At 40.5% G+C, this 23,977-nt stretch overlaps 3 protein-coding genes across 6 annotated transcripts; 2 read left to right on the top strand and 1 right to left on the bottom strand.

The window, feature by feature from the left end:
- Positions 1 to 1,199: 1,199 nt before the first annotated feature.
- Positions 1,200 to 20,234, bottom strand: zgc:113223 (uncharacterized protein LOC541424 homolog). The gene is made up of 8 exons (XM_034672943.1): positions 19,667 to 20,234; positions 5,408 to 5,465; positions 4,898 to 5,022; positions 4,472 to 4,546; positions 3,511 to 3,606; positions 3,309 to 3,437; positions 2,050 to 2,211; positions 1,200 to 1,808 (listed from the first exon to the last, which is right to left on the bottom strand). Exons 1-8 carry the CDS (start codon positions 19,811 to 19,813, stop codon positions 1,665 to 1,667), a joined length of 936 nt encoding a protein of 311 aa, XP_034528834.1. The 5' UTR covers positions 19,814 to 20,234; the 3' UTR covers positions 1,200 to 1,664.
- On the top strand, positions 1,861 to 17,856 carry reep6 (receptor accessory protein 6). Its single transcript, XM_034672955.1, has 9 exons — positions 1,861 to 1,966; positions 2,059 to 2,253; positions 3,212 to 3,265; positions 10,088 to 10,268; positions 14,468 to 14,561; positions 15,910 to 16,048; positions 16,218 to 16,386; positions 16,467 to 16,591; positions 17,693 to 17,856. The coding sequence occupies exons 3-9, from the start codon at positions 3,257 to 3,259 to the stop codon at positions 17,702 to 17,704; spliced, it is 729 nt and encodes a 242-aa protein (XP_034528846.1). The 5' UTR covers positions 1,861 to 1,966; positions 2,059 to 2,253; positions 3,212 to 3,256; the 3' UTR covers positions 17,705 to 17,856.
- Positions 19,712 to 23,164, top strand: c2h19orf25 (chromosome 2 C19orf25 homolog). 4 transcript variants are annotated; one of them, XM_034672968.1, is made up of 3 exons: positions 19,712 to 19,915; positions 21,278 to 21,453; positions 21,558 to 23,164. In XM_034672968.1, the coding sequence occupies exons 2-3, from the start codon at positions 21,282 to 21,284 to the stop codon at positions 21,737 to 21,739; spliced, it is 354 nt and encodes a 117-aa protein (XP_034528859.1). In that variant the 5' UTR covers positions 19,712 to 19,915; positions 21,278 to 21,281; the 3' UTR covers positions 21,740 to 23,164. The 4 variants fall into 4 exon arrangements, with proteins under 4 accessions (XP_034528859.1, XP_034528886.1, XP_034528877.1 ...); XM_034672995.1 differs by having other exon boundaries at positions 19,712 to 19,984; positions 21,293 to 21,453; XM_034672986.1 differs by having other exon boundaries at positions 19,713 to 19,915; positions 21,293 to 21,453.
- Positions 23,165 to 23,977: the final 813 nt, after the last annotated feature.

Here is a 23,977-nt window from a genome sequence, read left to right as displayed (position 1 = left end):
CTCTCTCTCCTCTCTCTCCTCTCATCTCTCTCTCTCTCTCTCCTCTCTCTCTCTCTCTCTCCCCTCCCCCCCCCCCCCCCCCCCCCCCCCCCGCCCCCCCCCCCCCCCCCCCCCCCCCCCCCCCCCCCCCCCCCCCCCCCCCCCCCATCCCCCCCACCCCCCCCCCCCCCCCCCCCCCTCTCTCCCTCTCTCACTCCCCCCCTCTCTCTCTCTCTCTCTCTCTCTCTCTCTCTCTCTCTGTTTCCTGCTCCATCCACTTTTCTATCATCTTTAAATAAAGGCATAAAAGCCCCAAAATATAACTTAGAAAAACAATAATTAAGTAAATCATGATGCTTCATCTGACATTCTTGGATTCAGATTATTTCTAATACTTAAAAGTTTAACCTTAGCAGTGGAGAAGTAGGGATATATGGTTCAGGTTTTATTAGTTGATGTAATTCACTCTTTAGCCTCTAGGGGTCACCAGAAGAACATGAGACCTCTGTCTATATTATCAGACAGTTTCTGTTTTTTCACACTCAATAAATGTGAAAAAACACTAACATCAATACATGGACATAAATTACTATGCGTGTAGAAATAAAAAACCCTTCTTACTTGTAACATTACATTAAAGGTTAGTTATTTATATTTGTACCCTGTTTAGTTTTCCTATCTCAAACTCACTGAGTTACATGTTTTAAGAACAACCTCCTCCTCAATCATATCTTTATAAGTTCACATTCTCTGTCCATTACTCTTTTTCTCAGAGTGAGAGAGTGACTGGTAAGGATAGAGGATATATTCACATTACAAACACAACACTTAGCACCAACAGTCCCACAATAACCAGGAGAGGGCGCTAAAGTAGAAGGAAGGATATTTAAGGAAGTCCACAGTCACAGTGAAGAAGCATTAGGGTGTTTAAAATGACATTTTATCATTTTAAGTTTTCTTTTTAAGCTTCAGTTTTTATCAGTTGCTTAACAGAAGTTTTTTCAATAACTTTTGCTTTACATTATATTTGTTGAATTGTAAACAAAACTTTTGAACTAAGGACATCATAAGACAGAAAACCCACTAATGAAGTAAAAAAAGAATATCAGGTTACTATTTACGACATTTGCATGGATCCTCCTGTAGTTTAATAGGATAGTTTACAGTATATATATTCTATATGTGCTTTCAGAAATTAAGAATAATCATAAAGTCAAAGAAACAAATAAAAAAGTGAAGCTTTATTCTCGGCAGGATTGTGCACATTCAGCAGTAAATACACTGCAAACACACACAACACATTTGTTATTCTAAGAAAATAAGATATAAACAAGGTCATAAAGTGGGTCAATTTTATGAACTTTTGATCATTTTAAAATATAAACTTTCACAGAGTGAAACAAACAGTTCACCACATTACAAATGCTGAATGTGCAGCTATTCAGTGCTTATATTATAAAAACATTCACTCTAAAGAGATTTAAAAGGATTTCATGAGGTAGTTTAAAGGACCACAGCACAATATGGCCACACACTGTGACACAGAAGACATTCATTTCATAAACCTAATCTAAGAATTCACAGGGTGAACACAGTTTGTCTCCATTTACACATTCAGCTTTTAGAATTAGTTTGTTTTTTCAGATGTTTTTGTCAGCTTCAGATTTCTCCAAATGAAGCTGATTTTATTCGTCATCAAATTCTGCAAAAGCAGGAAACCAGTAGCTCTCCTTTCTTTCTGATCGGCTTCTGTATTCATTTTCTTTCTTCTGCAGTTGGACTTTTTTAATCTTGGAGATCTGAGCAGCAGCCAAACAGATCATCCCAATCTGCCGGAAGGAAGCAGCATATTAGAAACAGGTCAGGATTGAGTCTGTGCAAACCCTCATCGCATACTGTTTCAGTAGAAACACATCAACATTTTGTGTGTTTCATGGCTGATGCATTCAAGTTAACATCATCATCACAGCGTGGTCCTCCTATTACGGTACATCCTCACTGTGACCACACTCATTAGGTGTTAAACATTGATGATGATGATGTGCAGCGTTGATTATAGAGCTGTTTTACCTCGAGCAGCAGCAGACCAGCGGTTAGACCGGCCACCAACAGCAGGTTGTTCTTCGCCCACCAGACGATTTTCTCCAAACAGCCGATGGTGAAAACCTCTTCACCGACCAAGCTCTCCTCCATCTGATTCACCCCGAAACCGCACATAGTGTTCAGCACCGTCTGCAGGGGAAAACCGAACAGAGGATGTTGGGGCCGATTGAGGTGACTGTCTTTTTGCCACACCCAAATGCCAAAAACAAAAGCTGTGTTTTGATTGCTATGCAAAATACATATGAAAAAAGACAAACAGGTTCCAAAGATGCATACAAACTCAGATAATTATTCAGCTACTGGAATAAATGTCTTGTGTTGGAACTTTTACTCAGAGATTATTAGATTAGATTATTCAGCCTCTTGTTTTTGTGCAAGTGTCTAAATGTTTCCAGTTGTTTGAGTGTGTGGTTTTACTGTATTGTTTGGTAAACTGTTTTGGTGCAACATTGTGGTATCAAGTAAAAAATCTAGGAAGAGTCAAGTTAAAGTAAAACGAAAGTAATCACAAAAAATAGCAGAGCCCAACATTTGATATGAAGCGTTCTGTCTTGGTCTTTAAGCTGCAAAAAGAGTTAAGAGTTCCCGGTCTTTGCATGATAAGCAAAGGGAGGGAAGGACATTTTTAGAACTTTGAAATTTGCAATAGTTATGGTTGATCTGAAGTCTGTCCAAAAAATGAGCATTTAAAAAATATTTTCTTGTCTCTCTTTCAGACCGACCTGACAATTTGTGCATTCAGACGTTTTACAAATCCATGTTATGATATTGCTATTTCAGCATCTTCTCCGCCTGTTATCATTAAATCATCAGTTAATTCTCTTTACATTCTGCTCACAGTAACAAGCCAGACTTTGGCCCTTGTGTCGACAAGATACTGCTGCAGATCAGGCAGAACCATACAGTTAAGATTGTTACTGTAATAAACTCTGCCACCTCTAGAGACCGCCAATGAGCCTGTTTTCACAGATCACAAGTAAAGTGATAAGCATGCAAACAACCTGCTGTCTGTTTTTGTTACAGTGGACACGAAATGATACAAAAAACTGCATGCATCATGATAAGTTCTCTAATTATTGTTGGAGTCTGGTTCATAAAAACAACTATCACATGTTTATGTGTGTTTCAGGAAACAAACATCAGACCCAAGCTCCAAGCATCCAAACCTCCCTAAATGAATCTGGTAAGAACCACACAGACATGGTCTCTCAAGCTGTGGTTCTGACCTGGTTCTGCAGACTGACGCAGCAAGAGAAAGGAACCCCACAGGCCTCCAGACTGGGGTTGTTGTCTGAACACTCAAAGTAGACGTTATGGGACCAGTCCTTATAGCTCTCTACTCCACAGCACTGAAACTGCAGACACAACAAACTCTCAGTCAAAATAATAATGATTAAATTCTGACTCTCAGGAGTTTCTCTTCTTCACCTTCTTCTGGACGAAGTCAATGGCATTCTCCAGGTCAGGGTCCTCTCTGTAGCGGATGATGGCCCTCATCATCAGCCTCTCCGTCCTCTCCATCACCTGAGCAACAACAAAAGTTTGGCTTTGGTTTGCTTATTTGGCTCTGTATTAACTTAATCTCTGTGTCTGTTTGTATTGACCAATCAGGTGTCAGCAGACTTTGGTGTCTGCCGGAGAAACAGACTGTATGGAGAGCAAAAGCGGGAGGAAAACAATCCAGCGTAATGACATCTCGGCTCCCATTGTTGGTAACCTGAGGAGGATTTTTTTTCACTCTATAAACAGATATCTGCATGAAGAGCAGCTAACAATCTGTTATAGATCAAACATTTACACTGAGACACAAATCTGCTTGATGCTGTGTCACTAAAGACAATCTGAGTTTAGATTTCCTGACTTCCTTGAATGAATCTGGAATGTTGAATCCCACCTCAGTTCAACAAACAAACCTTGTAAAAGTAGTTTTTTTCTCCTCATGAGGACAGACTTGACAAAGCTTGACTTTTGTCTAATCTGCATCATGACGTTGTTATTTTAAGACTCGTTAATGACAAAAAAATCCCAAGAACTACAGTTTCTGTTTCTGGTTCATACCGCTGAAGGAAGCCAGAGTGAAGCCTCTACAGAACTTAGTGTTTACAGTGAAACTGAGACTCACCACAAACAGATGAATGGGTACTCCCCCGGGGGATGTAATGAGCCAAGAAATGACACACAGTCGCTACTCAAGTTGCTAATTAGACTGTAAACAATGTAGTGGTAAAGAAGGTCATAGCTGGAAATTGTGTATCCTAAACCGCTGGCTATACTACAATGATTAAAAGTTGGCCAATGTTCCCAGGCATATATCGACTGATGACAGTCAGTGGGGAAGCAGCAGGAAGTCATGTAAGTTATGTTGTAATACTTCCTGCCTCTTAGTTACCTTTTCAGTGAAGAGGTATCCCACGACTCCGGCAGCGATCTGCAGGATTAGTATCACCGTCAGGATGGCCAGGAACTGCAGAAACAAACCACAGCTGGTGACTTCATGCATAATCCAAATTACATAAATCACTTAAATTAAACTGGAACCAATAGGAGCTAATCACAAATCCCTGCAGATGCAAGAACAAAAAGTTAACAGTGAATGCCCCCCCTAGATGACAGACTGTGACTCTCTCATTCACTACTTTTAAAAATTAGTATTGAGGTCGATGAAAACGTATAAATCAGTATTGAGGTCTATGAGAAAACGGTTCTTGTTCTCTGAATGCATGTTTACTGATAAGTAGACAGTAAACATTTTACATAGTAAATTATGGTCCCATTTAGAGTCACACAGACAAGGCACATCACTGAGCAATCGTACCGTCTTCAGCAGGCAGATGATGTTACGGAGGGCTCCGAAACATCCTAGGAAGGTGATGAGGAACATCACAGAGCCAACAACGATCAACAGCAGGGCTGGGTCAAATGCCAGAGTGTCGACCACATCTGTGTACATGCACACAGAGAAAACAAACCCACACACACACACGCACACATAGGACACACACCCTGTTTGAATGCTAACCAGCACACGCAACACCAAATAAAAGTCTAAACTTGTCTGATGAACTGTTTTTCTGGACGATTTTCAGGAATGTTATCAGCAAATTATTGTTACTGTAGGCACATGCACACGCACACACATACACATACACACACACACACACACACACACACACACACACACACACACACACACACACACACAACACTACCTGTCAAAGCGTGTGAGCTGGGCACCACACCTTCATAGCACCTGAAACGTTGATATAGATGAAGTTTGAAATTCGTAATCGACACAAAGCCGAATTGTGAAAATCTGATGACTCACTTTTTTCTTTGGCGATCTTGGCGTAGGTCCCCACCGCTATGAGGATGGCGCTCACCACCTGCAGAGTCAAAAACAGAAAGGTGTTTCGTCAGTAAACTGTAACTTGACTGCAACGGTCAACGTTGTGTCCAGCAGTTAATAAGGGAAGTTCCCCCTCCAGATATGTCTGTAACATAAACCCTGTCATTTCTTGGTTCATACCAAGAGGGAGTATCTGTTTGTAGTGAGTCTCAGTTTCACTGTAAATTGTAAATTCCACAGAGGTTTCACTTTGACTTCCTTCAGCGGTATGAACCTGAAACAGAAACAGATGCTCTTGTGTGTTCCTCCTGTTTTTGCTCTCCATCCAGACTGTTTTTCCTGAAGACACCAAAAACTGCTGACACCTGATTATAGCACATTTGTAGTCTGAGTAGTGCTGACCAAACAGAAACCAGAATTTCAAACCGAATAGAGAAACTGTGCAAAGGGATGATTTGGAGTCCATCAAATAATTGATTGAGCAACAGTTTCCCCCCGCCTCCAGTTTTTCTGCTAAGCTAGGCTAATGCTAGACTTGTTTCTGTCCAGACATGAAGCTGATATCTCCCTGAACCAGCCCCATCTTAACCAACAAAATAAATCAAACCAGATCCTCGTAGATGTAAGCGTGTTTCTGCAGGTACAGGTGAGAAGATGAAATAGTGATAGTGACATCTTGGAAAGAGAAGTTTGAGAGAATAATCTATGATCAGATTGAGGAGCTGATTTATCCCAACAGTTTGATCATGTGTAGAGGCTAAAGACCCAGGTTCAATTGCCCCTGTATATCCTGTCACTCTCAACATTCCCATCAAAGAAGACAAAAATATCCACAAAAAGTCCAATATCACGTTAAAGAGCCCTTTTTAAGGAAACACTTCCTTCCTCGCTGTCGATACAGTTCCCACAAAAACTGTTCAGGAAGTAAAAACAGGACAGTGTCTTTCAAAATTTCAGGCACATGGTAACAAAAACATTTATTTTTGAAATACGTATGGAAAGCCATTTGTGCCAAAATTTGCACAAAAAAAATGTATGCCAAGTTTACATGATTAGATAGTGAGCCTACAGTGTGATGTACAAACTGGTGTGGAACTTTTTGGGGGGATTGTGTAGAGTACCCCCTCTCTCATCTGTAATCTCCTCTGACATGATTTGCTTCTTCAGACACCACAGTCTGCAGTAAAGGCTAGCTAGCTGCTAACTGAGTCTTCTTCTGCTTCTGCATTTTTCATCTGGATGGCATCCAGAATCAAGAAACACTACCGTTTCTACTATGAACCAGTTACTTACACAGTATTACTGTACGTTTATTTTATTTTTAGCACAATATCAATATCAATATCTATATATATCTATATATATATCGATATATATATATATAAACGCTATCGCCAATACTGGTACAGTGCGACAGCTCTGAATCATATACACAGACACACACACACACACACACACACACACACACACACACACACACACACACACACACACACACAACACTACCTGTCAAAGCGTGTGAGCTGGGCACCACACCTTCATAGCACCTGAAACGTTGATATAGATGAAGGACAGTGTCTTTCAAAATTTCAGGCACATGGTAACAAAAACATTTATTTTTGAAATACGTATGGAAAGCCATTTGTGCCAAAATTTGCACAAAAAAAATGTATGCCAAGTTTACATGATTAGATAGTGAGCCTACAGTGTGATGTACAAACTGGTGTGGAACTTTTTGGGGGGATTGTGTAGAGTACCCCCTCTCTCATCTGTAATCTCCTCTGACATGATTTGCTTCTTCAGACACCACAGTCTGCAGTAAAGGCTAGCTAGCTGCTAACTGAGTCTTCTTCTGCTTCTGCATTTTTCATCTGGATGGCATCCAGAATCAAGAAACACTACCGTTTCTACTATGAACCAGTTACTTACACAGTATTACTGTACGTTTATTTTATTTTTAGCACAATATCAATATCAATATCTATATATATCTATATATATATCGATATATATATATATAAACGCTATCGCCAATACTGGTACAGTGCGACAGCTCTGAATCATATCCGATAATTTTTCCTTTTTATTTTATTATTAAGTTTTCCTTCACTTGTTAAATTTTACTTTTCACAAAAATTCAACAAAAGTTAATTTAAAGTGCCTGAATATTAAAACTAAAGAAAAAAGATGAAGTCCATAAGTTATTTTGTTTGGAGGAGAAACATGACTCCTGTGAATTTTAGCGTCATTGTTTGGAGTAAGAAGCTTTATGCTGCAATTTTAACAGATTTTGGAAGTATTTATCATGATATGAAGTAATTCAGAATTGGGCTTCCATAAAGGTGTTACTGATCCAGATTAAAACACACCAGGACTAAAAGTATGCTGTCCACAGACTCCTTGACAGAATTGTCTTTAAGTAAATACATCTTCAATACAAGTTCAAATGTCCTTTGAGTTTTGTCACATTTTACTCCATATTCAAGGTGTTAAATGTGAAAATCAGGAGAACTATTACATGTTACTACACTTCTTCTGTCCCTCCTCACTGTATTCTTCCCTTGGAGAGTGAAAACCATATTGTTGCGCAACAACAAGTTCAGGAATGTTCTGAAAGCAGTCCAAATAATGAACCTGGAAACTGACATATTTGATCCTCAGTCTGTTCTGACTCACCCAGAAGAAGTAGCAGAAGACGAACAAAATATACTTGATGGTTCGGTATCCTCTCATCTCCTCTCAGCAGGTCTCTTTGTTTCTGTTAGACCTCACTCTATCTGTCTGAGGTTTATATCTGCAGACCTGACAACGAGGACATGTGTCGGCCTGCCGCACACATTCCTCCTCCTCTACATGTCATCCTGTCATCAGACTGAGGGCGGCTGTCAAACCACATTACATCTACTGCTTCATCCGAAACCTCACTTTTAACCAGGCCTTAGACATGTGAGCGCCCTCTAGACACTGAAGAGTTCATTACACCAACAATTTGAACAAGCATTTTTAAGGTTTGTCTCATTTCAACAAGGTGGAGCCACACCATGGTCTGTATTTAAGAAGTGTCTCAAACCTGGTTGTAAAATCAGTCTGATTGTATATCAGCCAGTGAGAAAATGGACTTTATGGTCTCAAGCTATAGTTTCAAGTCTATTTCAACAAAGCATGATGCTCATTTAGTAAGTTATGGTCCCATTTAGAGTCACAGATAGCAGGAAGCAGGGAAATAACTAGAAAGATACCTGAGATCTTCTAGCCGCTACAATGGTGACCTTTACTGTGCCTTCTTACTGAAGTCTGAGGAGTATCTGTAAGCTGAACTTGTTCAATATCATTACTATGCTAGCCATAATTAGCATCCCTATTTATGTTGCAGTTAATCTGAATGACGTATTCACCCCAGCTGATAACTTAAAGTGATCTAACCCCTTACTCTTTCTCACTCTTCCCTCTGTTTCATTTATTATCACCTCTTGCTCCTAAAAAACAACATGATGTTTAAAATGTCCAATTTAAAGCTTCTTAAACACTAACTGACCAGCCTGTGGGTGACATTGCAGTAGGTATCAAATTCTCATATACAGTCTACAAATATAATATAAAGTTTAGTGACCTGAAGGTGGTGCTGGAGGAAGGTCAGGACACTTCAGAATGTAAAATTGAATCTCCTCATTAGTGGCGATAAAAAAACCCTTCACATTAGAGCCTTAAAACTTTATTTAGTGTTTATTTTATTTGATCATTGTATATTTTTTTTTAATTGTTTTTGTTTGTGTTTATCATGTTGTAACAGTACGTCATTGAAATATGAAAATTGTTACTCATAAAGGACGATTCACATCAGTGAGATGAAAAATGAATAAGTATACCCTTATCTTAACAGCAGAGGGCGCTATCTGTCTTTGACTTCTCCTCTTGGACGTCATCAAGTCTTTTTTGTTGGAAGCTGAATAGAGGCATACAGAGACAGCAGGTGAAGATTTTGAGGATGCACCGCCAGTATTTCCGACACATGGACGATACCTAAGTGGCCTGTCAGGTGGGGTATTTGGACCGCCATTTTTCCTAATACGACTGACATCTGCTGTCAATAAACCAGGGGGGGTAAATATGCATCAACATGTTTCCTGTGTTACAGCGGTTTTTACACCTGAAGCTTTACCATGCAGTGGAAGTGGCTTTTGTGTCCTGTTTGTTGTCAAAACAAGAACTTAAGTAACTTAGGCATAAAGCAGTAAATGTATTTATGAGATAATCTTTCATTTATTCTTGAATATATACAATATGAAATCTCCATTATTAATTTATTATAGTAATCTTCAAATCAAAATTTGGGTTACAGTTACAGCTGGAAGATTTGGGCTTTTGTGATGTTAGAAACAACGACTGACTTGTTTTGTTAAAATTCATGCTTTGTGTTAGATTTGAGGTCTGAAAGTATCCAAACCATCAGGTTCACCTTCTTGTTCTCTGCTCCATTTGTGTCTCCTCTCCTCTCCTCTCCTCTCCTCTCCTCTCCTCTCCTCTCCTCTCCTCTCCTCTCCTCTCCTCTCCTCTCCTCTCCTCTCCTCTCCTCTCCTCTCCTCCTCCCCCTCCTGCTCTCATTAAAGCAGATTGTTTCTGTTAGAGGATTACACTCTGCTCCATTTCCTCTCCACGCAGGTCATCTCACTCCGTCTCCTCTGTTATTTGAGGACCTGTTTGAGGACCATGGGGTTGATGGACATCTTCTTATCCATCAAAACTAAAGCAGAAAACTTCCTGAACGAGAAGAATGTGGTGACAGACTTTCTGGGGAAACTGGAGGAGAAAACAGGGATAAAGAAGAAGATCATTGCTTTCGGTACGTGAGGTTTGTTCTCCTGTTCTATTTCTGTCAGCTCTGTTCTTTTAGGAACATGTCCTCGATGTTTATAGAGTTAGTTTATTTGTTGTATTGTTGGTACGTGTATGGTGCATTTATAAGGTAACCTGAAAAGGATTCAGTTAATCCTCCTGTGAACATTATGGGTGCTCCAGTTAACAGCTGCCATCTGAGACACTGACCTGTACCTGCCCTGAAACTTTTCTGGATCAACTCAACATTTCTGTGTTTATATTTCTGACCTTAAATCTGCTCTGATCAAGATGTTATTTTAACAGTACTTACTTATTATGGTTTTCAACAGTGACACAGATGGATCATACAAACATATCACACACATGTTCCTCAGCTGCAGTGCTCAGTTTGAGATAATCCGAAGCGATACGGCCTGAACATGATGGTGCTGACACTGTGAATGTGTCGAGTTTGGTATCTCAGCTCAGTCTTCCCCTTCAGCAGCTTGCACAGTGTATTCTGCTGAAGTAAACATATGGTGTGGGACATGGGTTGTGCCATTATGCAATAAAAAAATCAGTGAGAGCTGAAAACTTACTGTTACGCCATTCAGCTTTTCTGGTTTTCTAATGTAACTTCTAAAAATTGAAGTCGAACAGCTGCGTTCATGGGCTCACTGTCTACACGCTGACCACTCCAAGCTCTTTTACATTACATGTCACGGTCACACACTTATGATGGCTGCTGTGTAAGGTGCCCATCAGAATTAACATATCCCATTCACACACCACTGGCACAGACATGGGAAATTTGGAGGTTTAGTGTCAAGGACACTTCAGCATGCAAACAGCAGGACCTGGGACGAACCAAGTGGCAACCTCCGGTCTGAAAATATGAGTCCAATACGGAAGTGCTAAAAGCTGCAGTTCATCGGGATCTGCTTGAGGCTGGCTCCAGAAATACCGGAAACCACATTCACACCAATTCAAAAAAGCTGATCTTTACAGCAGAAATAAACATGTTTACAGCCTGGTACAAAAGACGAGTGCAGTCTGGATGGCTAATTTCTCGATCGGCACACACTGTAGGGGAGTGAATTTCTTTCTAACGTTGCAATTTCGAAGATATTGAGATTATGAGTCTTCCAATGAGAGGCACAGCTGACTTGATTGACAGGCAGGAACACTGTAGCTGTTTGCTTGGAGGCTCAAACTCCGCCTCTTTACGTTACACTGGCTCGACAGCAGCAATATGGCTGCCGCCGACGATTGGCCTCAAAACAGCTCTTCAGAAACAGTTGGGTGACATCACGGATACTATGTTCATATTTTATACAGTCTATGAGACGAACCCCAACCTTCTGATTGAGGGATGACTCGAGCACTGTGCCACAGAAGTTTCTCCCCTCTCTCCTTCAGTCTGTTGAGTCTTGTTCTGCGACTATAAACTCTGGCTCATAAAGGTGTCCTCTTGTGTCCACAGTAAACAGCATGTCATCATCTCTGTCAGTCACTCAGTTATTAGTCTGGTTGTATTTTGGTTTCTTTGAACGCAGGCCTGAAAAGCAGATCAGTGCGCGGCAGGTGGAGGAACACATTCATCTAAACCGTGCTAAATTTAAGTAGCTGCCTGGCAACGAAATTAAGCACTTAAGAAAAATCTTAATATAGAGTACGCTTACAGCAACCTCAATGTTTGGGTCAGACTTTCTTAAAGTTAGATAGAGCTGACCTGTAGCCGTTCATAGCCTAGCTTTCATGCCAGACATGGCGTCTGGCATGAAAGTAAGGCTATGAACTGCTGCATCAATTTAAGAACAGTTGTGAGAATTCTGCAGGTTAAGAGGTTCATGAATCTGTATTTGACTACTTGTATGAACATGCTTGATGGCTGATCAGACCTGATACTCTCAGCTGGTTTAAATCTCAAAGATCTCAAAAATAATCTGAATACTTCTAGGATAATTTCTCCCACCGATGAGTGGATGGAGACAGTTGTGTTCCCACAGATACACATCTGTCTTTGACGGCTCAGACCTGCAGCTCTGAGGCTGTTGCTTCCTCTGGATGGGGAATGAATGTCTGCCTCAGCTGAAGAGTTCAAGTGTCTAAAGGTGTGGTTTACAGCAAGGGTAAAATGGATCATGACACTGACAGGCAGGTTGATGCTGCGTCATTAGTTCTGCAGGCATTGTACAGGACTGCAGTGTTGCTGGGCATGAATGCAAAGTTTTAGATCTAACTGGATCAAGGAGGAGCTGGAGTATGTTACTGACTGATGGGACATAACAACTAACTTAATAACTTTGCGCACTGCTACTGTGACCCGGCCCTGAATAAGCAGAGGACAATGCTGCCTGGCAGGAAACAGTGGAAAGAAAATCACAGCATGGACAGAAAAATGCAAAATATGAATGAATCACTAATTCAACATAATAAACAATGTGATGAAAGATTTTGAAGCTGTTTAAACAGCTGATAATTGCCTCTGTAACACGGCAGGACTACATCTTGCACTCTGCTCTGGGTGCAGCTGGACGGCTGCTCTGATGGTACATTTAAAGTTTAAAGGAGTCATTGTTGCAGCAATGCTTCAGGATGAATATAGGAACAATAAATATGTGGCTGTCTCAGCGTTTAGCAGTGAAGCAGTGAACGGAGTCTATTCATGCCCCTCCTGCTGCTCATACAGAGGATCAGTAACTCTGACATGATGTCACTGCGGTGCCTGGTGCTCAGTGTCCCCACTGCTTCTCTTAAAGCAGATTATCAGAGACAGTAGAGCAGAGCAGCTCCATGTGTGAACGGACACGTAAGCTGATCAGAGGTAGGACGCTTTTCACAACACTTCCTGTGTCTGTCACTCTGAGCTGCACCAGTACCTGTGCTGCGTTCACTGACTTGCTCAACATCTGTGTGCTGCATTCACTGACCTGCTCAACATTTGTGTGCTTTGTTCATTGACCTACTCAACATCTGCGTGCTGGGTTCACTGACCCACTCAAGGTGTATCTAAACATCTGTGTGCTGCGTTTGATATTTTAATTTATTTTACTGCTGGTATTCCACCTTCTTTCAATGCATTTTCTGACTTTTCATCTGTTCTTCCTCTTTAGAGTTTGAACAGTTGAAGCTTTTTTTTTTTAATCAAGTGTACAGAGATTTTTTAAAAGAAGAAGAGGAAGAAATTAATGATGTTGTTCTGAGGACTGATGTCTTTACATATCTCCTGTCTAAAGATTAAAAAACTTTACTGTCTCCTTTTGCAGACAAAAGGAAGAAGTTTGTCTTTGACTAACAAATACAAACACATCCCATAAAAACACAAGTTACACATTAAACATACAAGGTAACATATTAAACAAGGAGACAGATTCTGAACAAATAAACACACTTAAAACCAGACAGTGTAGCTACATTACCGGAGTCCTGTGTTCAGTGTGAGGGTGCACGCTGACTTTAGAGTTGTTATTTTACAGCAACTGAAATAAATGATTTCATATGAATAGTTGTCTTTGCACTGTGGACTCTGAACCTTTGTCCTGAAGGCAGAGCAGACAGTAATGATTTAATGACAGCTGTGGTCATTTAAAATTAAATAAAACATTTCTTCTTTTCATAAGTTTGTTCTGTTTTACTGTTTTACCAGTTTGAACTAAACCAACTTGCTGTACAGACAGGTGAGACTGGATTTTATGTGCTTCATATGCTATCGTTACCTTTTTATTTGGTCACAGTAAACCCGGTCAGGAATGATGTTGTTCTGTTTGAATGATTATCTCTGAGCATCAGTACATGATGTTAAAAGCACATCGTGGGAGTCATAATCTAATGTTCACATGCAGCTGTAATTTTGTTTATAAGTAACTGAGACTTGCTGTTCCTGCAGCTGGTGAACAATAACAGCGCCAGCCTTCAGTGCCGGAGGTTCCTGAATAATTTCATCCATAAGCAAACATCTTTAGAGTTGTGGTCCTAAAAATGATACCTCTACAACCTCAGATGTTTTTCTTCAAACAGTTAAATGTCACTCTCCTGGTTTCACACTGGTCGGGAATTAAAGTCATGATAGATACATATAAAGTGGTGAACTTTCACACTTCTATCTGCTGAGTTCTCACATCAGCTCACCCTGATGCCTGGCAAGCATCCCAAACTAAACTTTTGGGATCTGCATCTCTGTGAGTGTGGACATGAAGTGTGTCTCCTGTGTGTCTTCTCCAGGTGCCATCTCACTGACAGGACTCTACCTGGTGTATGGATATGGTGCTTCTCTCCTCTGCAACCTGATTGGATTTGTCTATCCAGCCTATTATTCGTGAGTATTTCTTAATTAGGAGACACAGATCGTATTATGTGTGTCCTTCACTCAGTCACGTCTGTTAAACTGCAAGTCCAAGAGTGCACTGGCGTTAGAAACATCACAGAGCTGCAGGGTGTGTTTGGAAACTGCAGGCAAAACTACAATTTCTAACCGGATCCTTCATGAGAGGACGAGGATTGTTTGACCTGATGCAGGCATGAGTGATGCATGGACTTTAGGTCATTGCCAGGATCTTGTAGTTTATTCTGAATATTAGAGGCATGAATGGATGCAAGGACAGAGGAATTACGGGACCATTGTTTTTCTTTTGTGGATCTGCGGTCAGGATGTGGTGAATGCAGTCTAGGCAAGTCGACCCAAGCATCCCTCTCCATGGCAGCTTTTTCCAGCTCCTCATGGAGGATCCCGAGGTGTCCCCAGACCATATGAGATATATTATCCCAACTGCGAGCTCTGGGTCTACCCTGGGGTCTCCTTCAAGATGGACATGCCCCTGAAACCACTAAAGGGTGGCACCTAGGAATCATCCTTATCAGATACCTGAACCACCTTAACTGACTTCTTAAATTTGAAGGATTAGTAGCTCTACTCGGATCTCCCTCCAGTTATCTGAGCTCCTGATCTTACCTCTAAAGCGGAACCAAGACACCTTTCAGAGGAAACTCATTGCAGCTGCTCTCACCTGCAATCTCATTATTTTAGTCACTACGTCATGATCATCTGTGAGGGATGGAACGTAGATTGACAGCCCCCTTTCCACTACAACAGACCAACATTGTCCTCTCTTTCAGTAACCCAGTCTAAGCTTTTCCCAGGAGAGCAAAAAGTGTGATACTTGATAGTTGGAGAACACCTTCCAGTCCCCCTTCTAGATCATGACCTGCAGCTACATGGTCTGATTTCTGCAGGAAACAGTGTAGTGTTTTAGGAAGAAATCCATAATTTCACAGGGATAAATTATCTAAGATAAGTTGTGGTCCAGTTCCAGTTTCTTGGTTGTACAGGCCCCTTATTATGGTGTTGACTGGTAGGGATTACATATGTCCCAGCTGGCCTGGGAGAGCCTGGTAATCCCTCAGAAGGAGCTGGGAAACATGACTGAGGAGGGGGGTGTCTGGGCTGACTTTCTTACTGTACTGCCTCCAAAACCTGGAGGAAAGGAAAAAATTCAGGTGGACAGACATACTCTTCAACAAATCTCCACAGGAACAGAATTACCTGAAGCTTGATTCTCAGTGTGAGCTGCATGCTGGCTTTGGTTTTATTTGAAAGATAATATTGTAAAAAGTTTTGATGCACAGCTAATCTAAAGTTCACTGGTTGCTTTCAATCCTGCCTGCAGAATCAAAGCCATCGAAAGCACAAATAAAGAAGACGACACCAAATGGCTGACGTACTGGGTGGTGTATGGTGTCTTCAGCCTGGGAGAGTTCTTCTCCGATATTTTCCTCTACTGGTTCCCGTTCTACTACGCCTTCAAGGTGAGGAAACACTCAGGAACCAGTGATGGTTTGCAAACTGTGACTTCAATAGAGTGAGTTTACAGCCAACCCTTCAATAGACAAACTACAACTTTGTTTTAAATTCCTATCACAGCCTAATGTAGAGAAGTGCTCAGTAAATGTACTTCTTTATGTCCCGTGGATCCAGTGTCTCTTCCTAGTGTGGTGCATGGCTCCCATTTCGTGGAATGGCTCCCAGATCATCTACAACAGAGTAGTCCGACCAATCTTCCTCCGCCACGAGGAAATGGTGGACAACATGGTGAGTGACCTCGGAGGGAAGGCCATGGACGCTGCAGAGAACCTTACCAGAGAAGGTACAGACCACTCCAACACCAGGGCATTAAACTTAAGTTCATGTTGAATATTTCACTGAATGCTCCTTTACTCTCTGCAGTCCTGTCCACTCTGGTGAAGAATAAAGCTCTGGTGATTCCAACAGCCCCTCAGCCCGAACCAAAGAGATTACCGAGCACATCGTCGGCTAAAGTTGCTCCATCAGAGCCAGAAGAAGAAAGACCAGTACGTACCAGTCCTGTTACTCCCCTGTCTTTAGGATGAGCTTACCAAACCTCAGTCTTCTTATTGTTGTTCCAGTAGATGTCTTCATCCAGCAGCAGATAAACAGGCTGTAATGTCTGCAACACAATCCTTGATGGATCAAAGTGTGTCCTCTAACAGTTCTCCTTTTTGTCCCTGACAGGCTCAGGTTGTTGCTCTAAGTGTCTGACAACATTACGGAAAGGATCCATACAAAGAGAGAGAGCTTTTAGAATAAAACAAAAATAAATGTGTTTTCTGACAAGGACAAAAACAAGAACTTTAGTGGACGTAGTTTGAGTGGGTGTACTGATGGATGATATTGCAGCCTTCACAGACTGATGAAGTGTAGAGCAGCCATTCTGAAGCTAGTTACACTGTGTAGGTAATATACAGTATATAGGCCTATAGACTGCAGTTTTAATAAATTGTATTTTCTATCCAACAGATTTTAGTATTATGGCTTTAACTTCTGTATCTAGAGGTATCTATCAGGACTTTACTTTTTTGTCTTGCAGTTTTGGTTGTTCTTACAGATTTTGTTGGAATCTAATTCTGTGTGAACCTCACAGTCCTGATTGTAGAAATCTTGCTCTATAAACCACAAAATGAACTGTTTGTAAACATATGTGAAGCAATTTAGGACTACACATGCTAACCCAGCTGTCATGCTACCTGTTCCAGCCTTTCCTGGGTTAGCCTCTTTGGTAAGTCATCCGGTTTTGTGTCAGTAGCACGTAACAGTGTGTGTGTTGTGTGAGGAGAATTAGCGTGTAGCATATTTCCGGCAGCAGATTTAGCTTTAGTAGCAGATGGAGCTACCTGAACAATCCTGAACCCCCCACCCACCCCCAACTTCTCTGTCTGATCTTTTTAAACCTGATAATCAGCTTCTAAACTATCACAACCAAAACCACATGAATATACTTAAAAACATCTTTATGTTGCTATCTCAGCCTGAACCGTTATGGGCATGTGCAGTTTGCTTGTTCCTGTTCCCCTTTAGAAATAAATAGCTCACTATTTACTTCAAGAAACATTTCACACCTCCTGCCATACTATTCTTCTCTTCTGTGTTTTCAGTGGTTTAGATAGCAGCAGAGGAAGAGGAGGAGGAGCTTCATGAGGAAAAGGATCAAAGAGCAAGGCTTTCCTCTTCATCATCACACAGCCCAGTGAGAGGAACACCTTCTATCAATGAGATTGAGTTTTTTTTTTTTATATCAGATGTTATATTTATACCAGTCTGTAACAGAATTTAATAAAAAAGTCACAGTTTGGTCAAACAGACTTTGACCTATTTGTGTTTTCATTTGTGTCTTTGTTGATATTTGGGGGGTCTGTGGGTGTTTTTAGACAAGCAGCACCTTAAATCCTCTGTTACTATATGACTTAGTTTAAGTGTAATAAGGTCATTGACTAATAACTGAACACATTTGCAGGCTAGGACTTAAGTTTTTGCAATGTAAAGTGGGAATCTCTCCCAGTTTTCAACCATAGACTGTATAAATGTGTTTTCAACATGGTATGATGTTGCTGTGTGATATTGCAGCCTAAAACAGCTGCTACAGTTCATTTTGTAGCCTCTGTGAATAGTTAAAATAATGTAAACACCATTATGTACAGGTAGGCCTGAACAAATGTACATTTATGTCTTCACATTAGCATTTGAAAGTTAGGGTTGACACTTCTTACAATAGAAGTATTAGTTTTTTTATTTGAATTTAATAAGATATTTATTTTATTTGAAGTAAATGTGCACTGGTGAAGTCAAACGCTATACAATTTTGCTGAAGAAAATACACAAATATGCATGGTGTATTTACAAATATTCATATGAATCACATGTTTGGATACAAAACAAATTAATCACATGTTTGCAATATAAAAACATTATTACATAAAATAAAATAGGCTAAAAGTAATGTAACAGAGGGTCATTTACAGTTTTTTTTGACTGCATCAACACTAAATTCAAAAGTATTACACAATTAACAAAACTTTACACCCAAGGAGCAAAACATCTGTCCAGATTTGCACCACTTTAAGCACAATGTCAGCCTCACACAGTGATTTGCAAAGCACTAAACACACTTTTATACATTAGACACAGAAGTATATCATGATGTCACTTCCTTGCAATACCTAAGCACTGACTGTCAAATTACCACACCTATGAGGCAATTGGTTAAACACAGCCATCAAGTGCGCAAACACACAATTGCTTAATTGTAGACACACCAATCAGGTTTAAGCACTACGAAAATGCAGCAGGTGAGTTCACCTGTCTTCAACTGGATCCAGTATTTCATGTTTGCCTGATATTTGCTGAGCTTACAGTGTTATGCACGTGTAGTAGCATGAAAACTGAGACATGTTTTGTTGTGATATTCCATGTTGACATGTTGACTGATTTGGGTATATAGAGAGAAATAATTCTATTTTCATCAGTCTGCAGCGTTGGTCTTGTGTAGTGTTTGGTGAATTTATTATATATTTGAACTTTCTCTGTGTACTTCACTTACAGTACTCTTATCACTGATAAGTAGAATTGCTTAAAGTGTTTTAGGTTAGCAGCAGCAGTGGGTAACTGGTTCAAAGTGAATTTAGTTAGGCTATATGAAACATGTGTTTCATATGGTAACAAAATATGATTTTGTTTTGATAAATTAGTGCATAGTTTTCACAAGAGTGTTTCATTTTGCAAAGGATCAGAGGTGGTCTGCTACTTGTGTGTGTGGTTGTGTGAATTGTGTGTAGTGTTTTGACAAAATGGGTCCTCATATTTAAGCAATCGAAAAAAAAATGTAACGTGTGTATGGGAGTAGTCTCTGTCCATGTGCAAACTTTGACCAAACCAGCAGAGGGCGACATGAAACCCGCTGTGTCTTCTTCACCATAGACTCTCTTAACACATGTATGTATAAAAAACTGAAGAGTTCAGTCCCAATTTCTGTCCGTGAAACCATGTGTTTAATAATTAAACTCAAAGTTAAAACAAACAAGAATCAATAGATACAGGCCATAGAGGGGAATTATAATTGTTAAGTGGTTTACCTGAACATACTGAGACCGCGCTGAGAGGATGACGTCACGGAGTGGCCTCAGTGCGTCTTTTGCTGACGCAGTGACGTGGCATTCAACGTGCCGTGCAGTGTTGTTATCCTGTAGCTTTAGCCGCCGCCTGAGAAACATATTGTACATTTCATCAGGATCTGATCATATACCGTCCTGTAGTCCGGTGAAAGCCGAGGGGACAGCCCGGATAAGAGCTCAGACTCTCCTTTTGTTCCGGATTAAACTCTGGTAAGTCCTGAGGAGCTGCGGTTGTTCTGGGACGTTTCAACAGAATGCTGAACCCCCCTTAGCGAATATGCAAGTACAACTTAATCTGCTTTTTTTCATCAGTGACACGTCGGTTCACCTTCATTGAAGGTGTTTTCTGAATCATATGGACTTAAATGCAAATTCGGCTTAGAAATATTTCACTATGCTGCTACAAAATTCCACCTTTGACCGATTTATCTGGTTAGCATGAGGAGCAATGAGACCCTCTGTGTGTTCTGCTTGACGATGACAGGGTGAAACTAATAAACCTGATCCATCTGTATATACACTGCGTGCACAATTATTAGGCACGTGAGTATTTTTGTGAATATGTTAAAAACTATCTTAACAGTCCAGTCGTTTTCAAATTTGACAAGAAGTCAGATAGTGAATATATTTCTTCAACTGTGTGGTTAAAATGATTCTTTTCAAATTACGTTAGCTGTATTTTTAAATAAATGCAGAATCTGCAGAAATGAGCGTGCCAAATTATGCAAGTTGGTGATAAGAGCATATAACTTGTAAAAATTAAAAACTAAGCACCATTTTAAATGTTCTGTTGATTGAAAATAATAATATTTACTACAACTGTTTTCAAACTTCAACAAAAACAACAGTTTCTTTACATTTGTATACAAAATAAAACTGTGAAAGTCTTTAAAACATTTCAAATGTAAAGTGTTTCTCAAATGTCCAATATAACCTCCCTTTCTTTCAGTGAGGGTCAGAGGTCACTGGTAAACTGATTTAGTGAGGTTTCTGATGACTTCTCTGCTGACACTGTGAGCTGTGCCTTGTATGGCTTTTCAAAGAGGCTCGTTTGAGCTGTATTTCTTGCCATTACTGTAAATCATCTCCTTTATTATTGACCACAAGTTCTCAGTCGGGTTGAGATCGGGTGAGCAGGCAGGCCAGCTCATGAGGCGATCCTCTTTAAAGTCCTGAGATGCCATCCTGTCCTGGGACTAACGTGAGGCATGTGACGGTGCATTGTGCTCATGCATGAACACTAGCATCTTTTTCACTTGAGCTGAATGTCTTTTCCTCCATGCAGGAAAATACAAAAGAGGATCGCTTCATGAACTGGCCTGCCTGCTCACCCGATCTCAACCCCGACTGAGAACTTGTGGTCAATAATAAAGGAGATAATTTACAGTAATGGCAAGAAATACAGCTCAAAATTGATCTTTCAACAGATGTCTGGGAGCACTAACCCCAATACCTTCCTGTGTTTCCCTCTGGGGTTTATTAATGAGTCATAGTGACTGTATGAGGAATTAATGTCCTATTCAAGTATCAGATGTGTATTTTACTCTTCTTGGAAACTCAACTTGATGAAAGGTTTATGTGCAGCAGCAGGAGGACGAGCATTAGGATGAACATTGGTTCTAAAAATAAGAAGAGGGTGGTTTTACCCAGTCGCCCCGACCCCCCCACTGTGGATCAGATCTTGGAGGACATCAACAGAGCCGCTCCCAATGACCCTGTCTTCAGCATTCTAGAGCAGACCGGACAAGGTGAGTCTTCTAGTTCTAGTGGTTTTTGCAGTTTTCTTATTGGTTCTTGTAGATAGCTGACTGGTTGTCTAGCAGTTTTCTGACTGGTTCTTCCCCTCTTTCAGACTCGTCACGGCCCTCAAACAGCGAGGTGGATTCCAGGTTCCAGCAGTGTCGCCAGTACCTGGAGCTGAATGAGCGCCTACAGGAGGTCAGAGGTCGTCTGCTGAGGCAGAGGGAGGAGCTACGAGCGGCGGGAGAGGAGCTGGATAGAGATGTAGCGGAGGTCAAAGGTCAAACATCTTGACTCTGTGGTACTGTTGGACTGACCCTCTCAGAGCTGAGGATCTGCTTGATTGGCTGGATCAGGCCCAAACCCACCTAAGTGCCCTTGAGCCAGACACTGTTCAGCAGCCGCACTGTTGACTTCTAAGGAGAAACATGTTGCTGAATTGAGCTGCTGAATATGTTGGGGTTTCCTGTCAGGGGTAAATTAATACACCTCAAAGTTAACAGAAAGTCCTCCAGATGGATTGATCCTGCAATTTACTTACTTAGTCATTTCATCTCAATATATTCAAATAAAGACAGATTATCAAAGTGTGAAGAGATGGGGAATATGATATTATTCCTGGAAACCCCAAACTGTTAAATTCGTCATGAAATGAGAGGAAACAAGCAAAATCTCATGTTTCAGAAGTGGTAGCTCAAGTTTCAGTGTTTATTTCAGCCCTTGTCTATTATCAGATTAATCTGAAGTGCTATGATGTGTTTGGACAGAAAATAAAGTCAGGGGTGTTTTATTTACTGACAGAACTTATTATTCAACATGAGGTCCTTTCTCATACTTTCCTCTGATCCCTGTGTTCCTGAAGTTATGCCAGGGCTCAAAATTTAATCTGAGTACCTAAATATGGAAATTCAGTTATTACACCATCACTGACCAGATAATCCATCCAACTTTCTCTCAGATTTTCCAAAGAAACCCCAGATCCAGATACAGACTTTTAAAAGTTGCCAAAACCTCAACCACATACTGCATACTCTGTCCACAGGAGGGCACTGAAGTCCACACAATGATCCTGTTTAATACTTCGCAAGGACAAAATCTTGTGTAATATTTTAAAACCCCAGTCTTCTTTTATCCACTGTGGCACTGTGTGGGTGTAGCAAATTAAAAATGTTGTTTGACATACCCTCAAGATTTCTCACATTTCTGCAATCCAGCCTAAATGCAGCCCACTGCTGGGATTGAAATTATTTAAATCCTACATCCTTTTTTTTGTGTCAAAGGATTTAAAGGATGTGTTCACTTTTTTGAGTCTAACTCTATGAACATTGAAACAGGTTTCTTTGTTGATACTGTTCATCTCCATCGCTTCCTCCACAAGTATTTGAAGTTACTATGAAGAGAAGGCGGTGTCACAGAGTAGGATGATGTTGTGTCCTCAGTATCCATACATTCCTTTTTTTTGTTTGGATCACTCATGCAGCTCAGCGAGGAAAAAACATATAGTCCAGATTTTAAATAATGAAACTACTTGAAATATGGATGTCCTCTGCAGTGAATCCTCTGAAAACAACAGAATTTGTTGCTCTTCTCTCACTCAAATCATGTAAATGCATCAGACTTGTTTTGTCTGTGATCCACCCTGTGTGTTCAGTCTGAACACCTCTCTACTGCGTCACTGAATTTCACAACAGATTCAAATAAAGTGTATGACAGAATGCATCAGTGCTCTGTTTTCTTTCATGGCTCTTCTCCTCTGTTTGGTACTTAAGCAGCCTCTAACTCAGGGGTGTCAAACATGCGGCCCGTGATCCAAAACCGTCCCGCCAGAGGTTCCAATGCAACCCGTGAGATAACTTCTCAAAGTGAAAAATTACAGAGAAGACATTAACTGATATTTTTCAATATAAGTAACCACTTTTTCAAATTGATCCTCTGAGGCGCGCATACAATCATGGTGCCAACCGAGCGCACCTGAACGACACTACAGGACTTTTTTTCTCAAACTGAGGAAATATGAATATTTACAGTTTGCATAGTCTGGTTGAATTTCATAGACTTTTTAGAGCACTTCCTAATCCAATCAACACTTAAGTTTTCGTGTATGTAAACTTGTCACAATAGGTGCGGTGGATCCACTATTTGCGAAAGGAGCCACATATCGTGCACATGCGTACCATACATGTAATATATATAACTAATCTGTTCTTTTGCAGTAAACATTACACACTGTCTCAGGTGAATGGGTAACCTGTGTGTTTGGTGTGTTCACAGCAGGTTTTAGGGCTTAAAGAGTAAAATATTCGGCCCACTATGAGACTCATCATGGCGAAAAATACAACAGCTGTTTTTGTAGAAAGATAATTCATGAAATGTGAACATTTTCAGAATGTACTTTTACCTTTTTGCACTAAAACAAAGGGAAACATTTAGAGTTGTCGTTATTTATAGGTTATTATGTTATGATTTTACTGGTCCGGCCCACTTCAGATCAACTTGGGATGTATGTGGCCCCTGAACTTAAATGAGTTTGAC

Source organism: Notolabrus celidotus, chromosome 2 (assembly GCF_009762535.1).
Source record: "Notolabrus celidotus isolate fNotCel1 chromosome 2, fNotCel1.pri, whole genome shotgun sequence".
In the NCBI taxonomy this organism is placed as follows: Eukaryota; Metazoa; Chordata; class Actinopteri; order Labriformes; family Labridae; genus Notolabrus; species Notolabrus celidotus.
The sequence above is the reverse complement of the archived record's forward strand: the minus strand, read 5'-3'. Positions and strand labels throughout refer to the sequence as shown.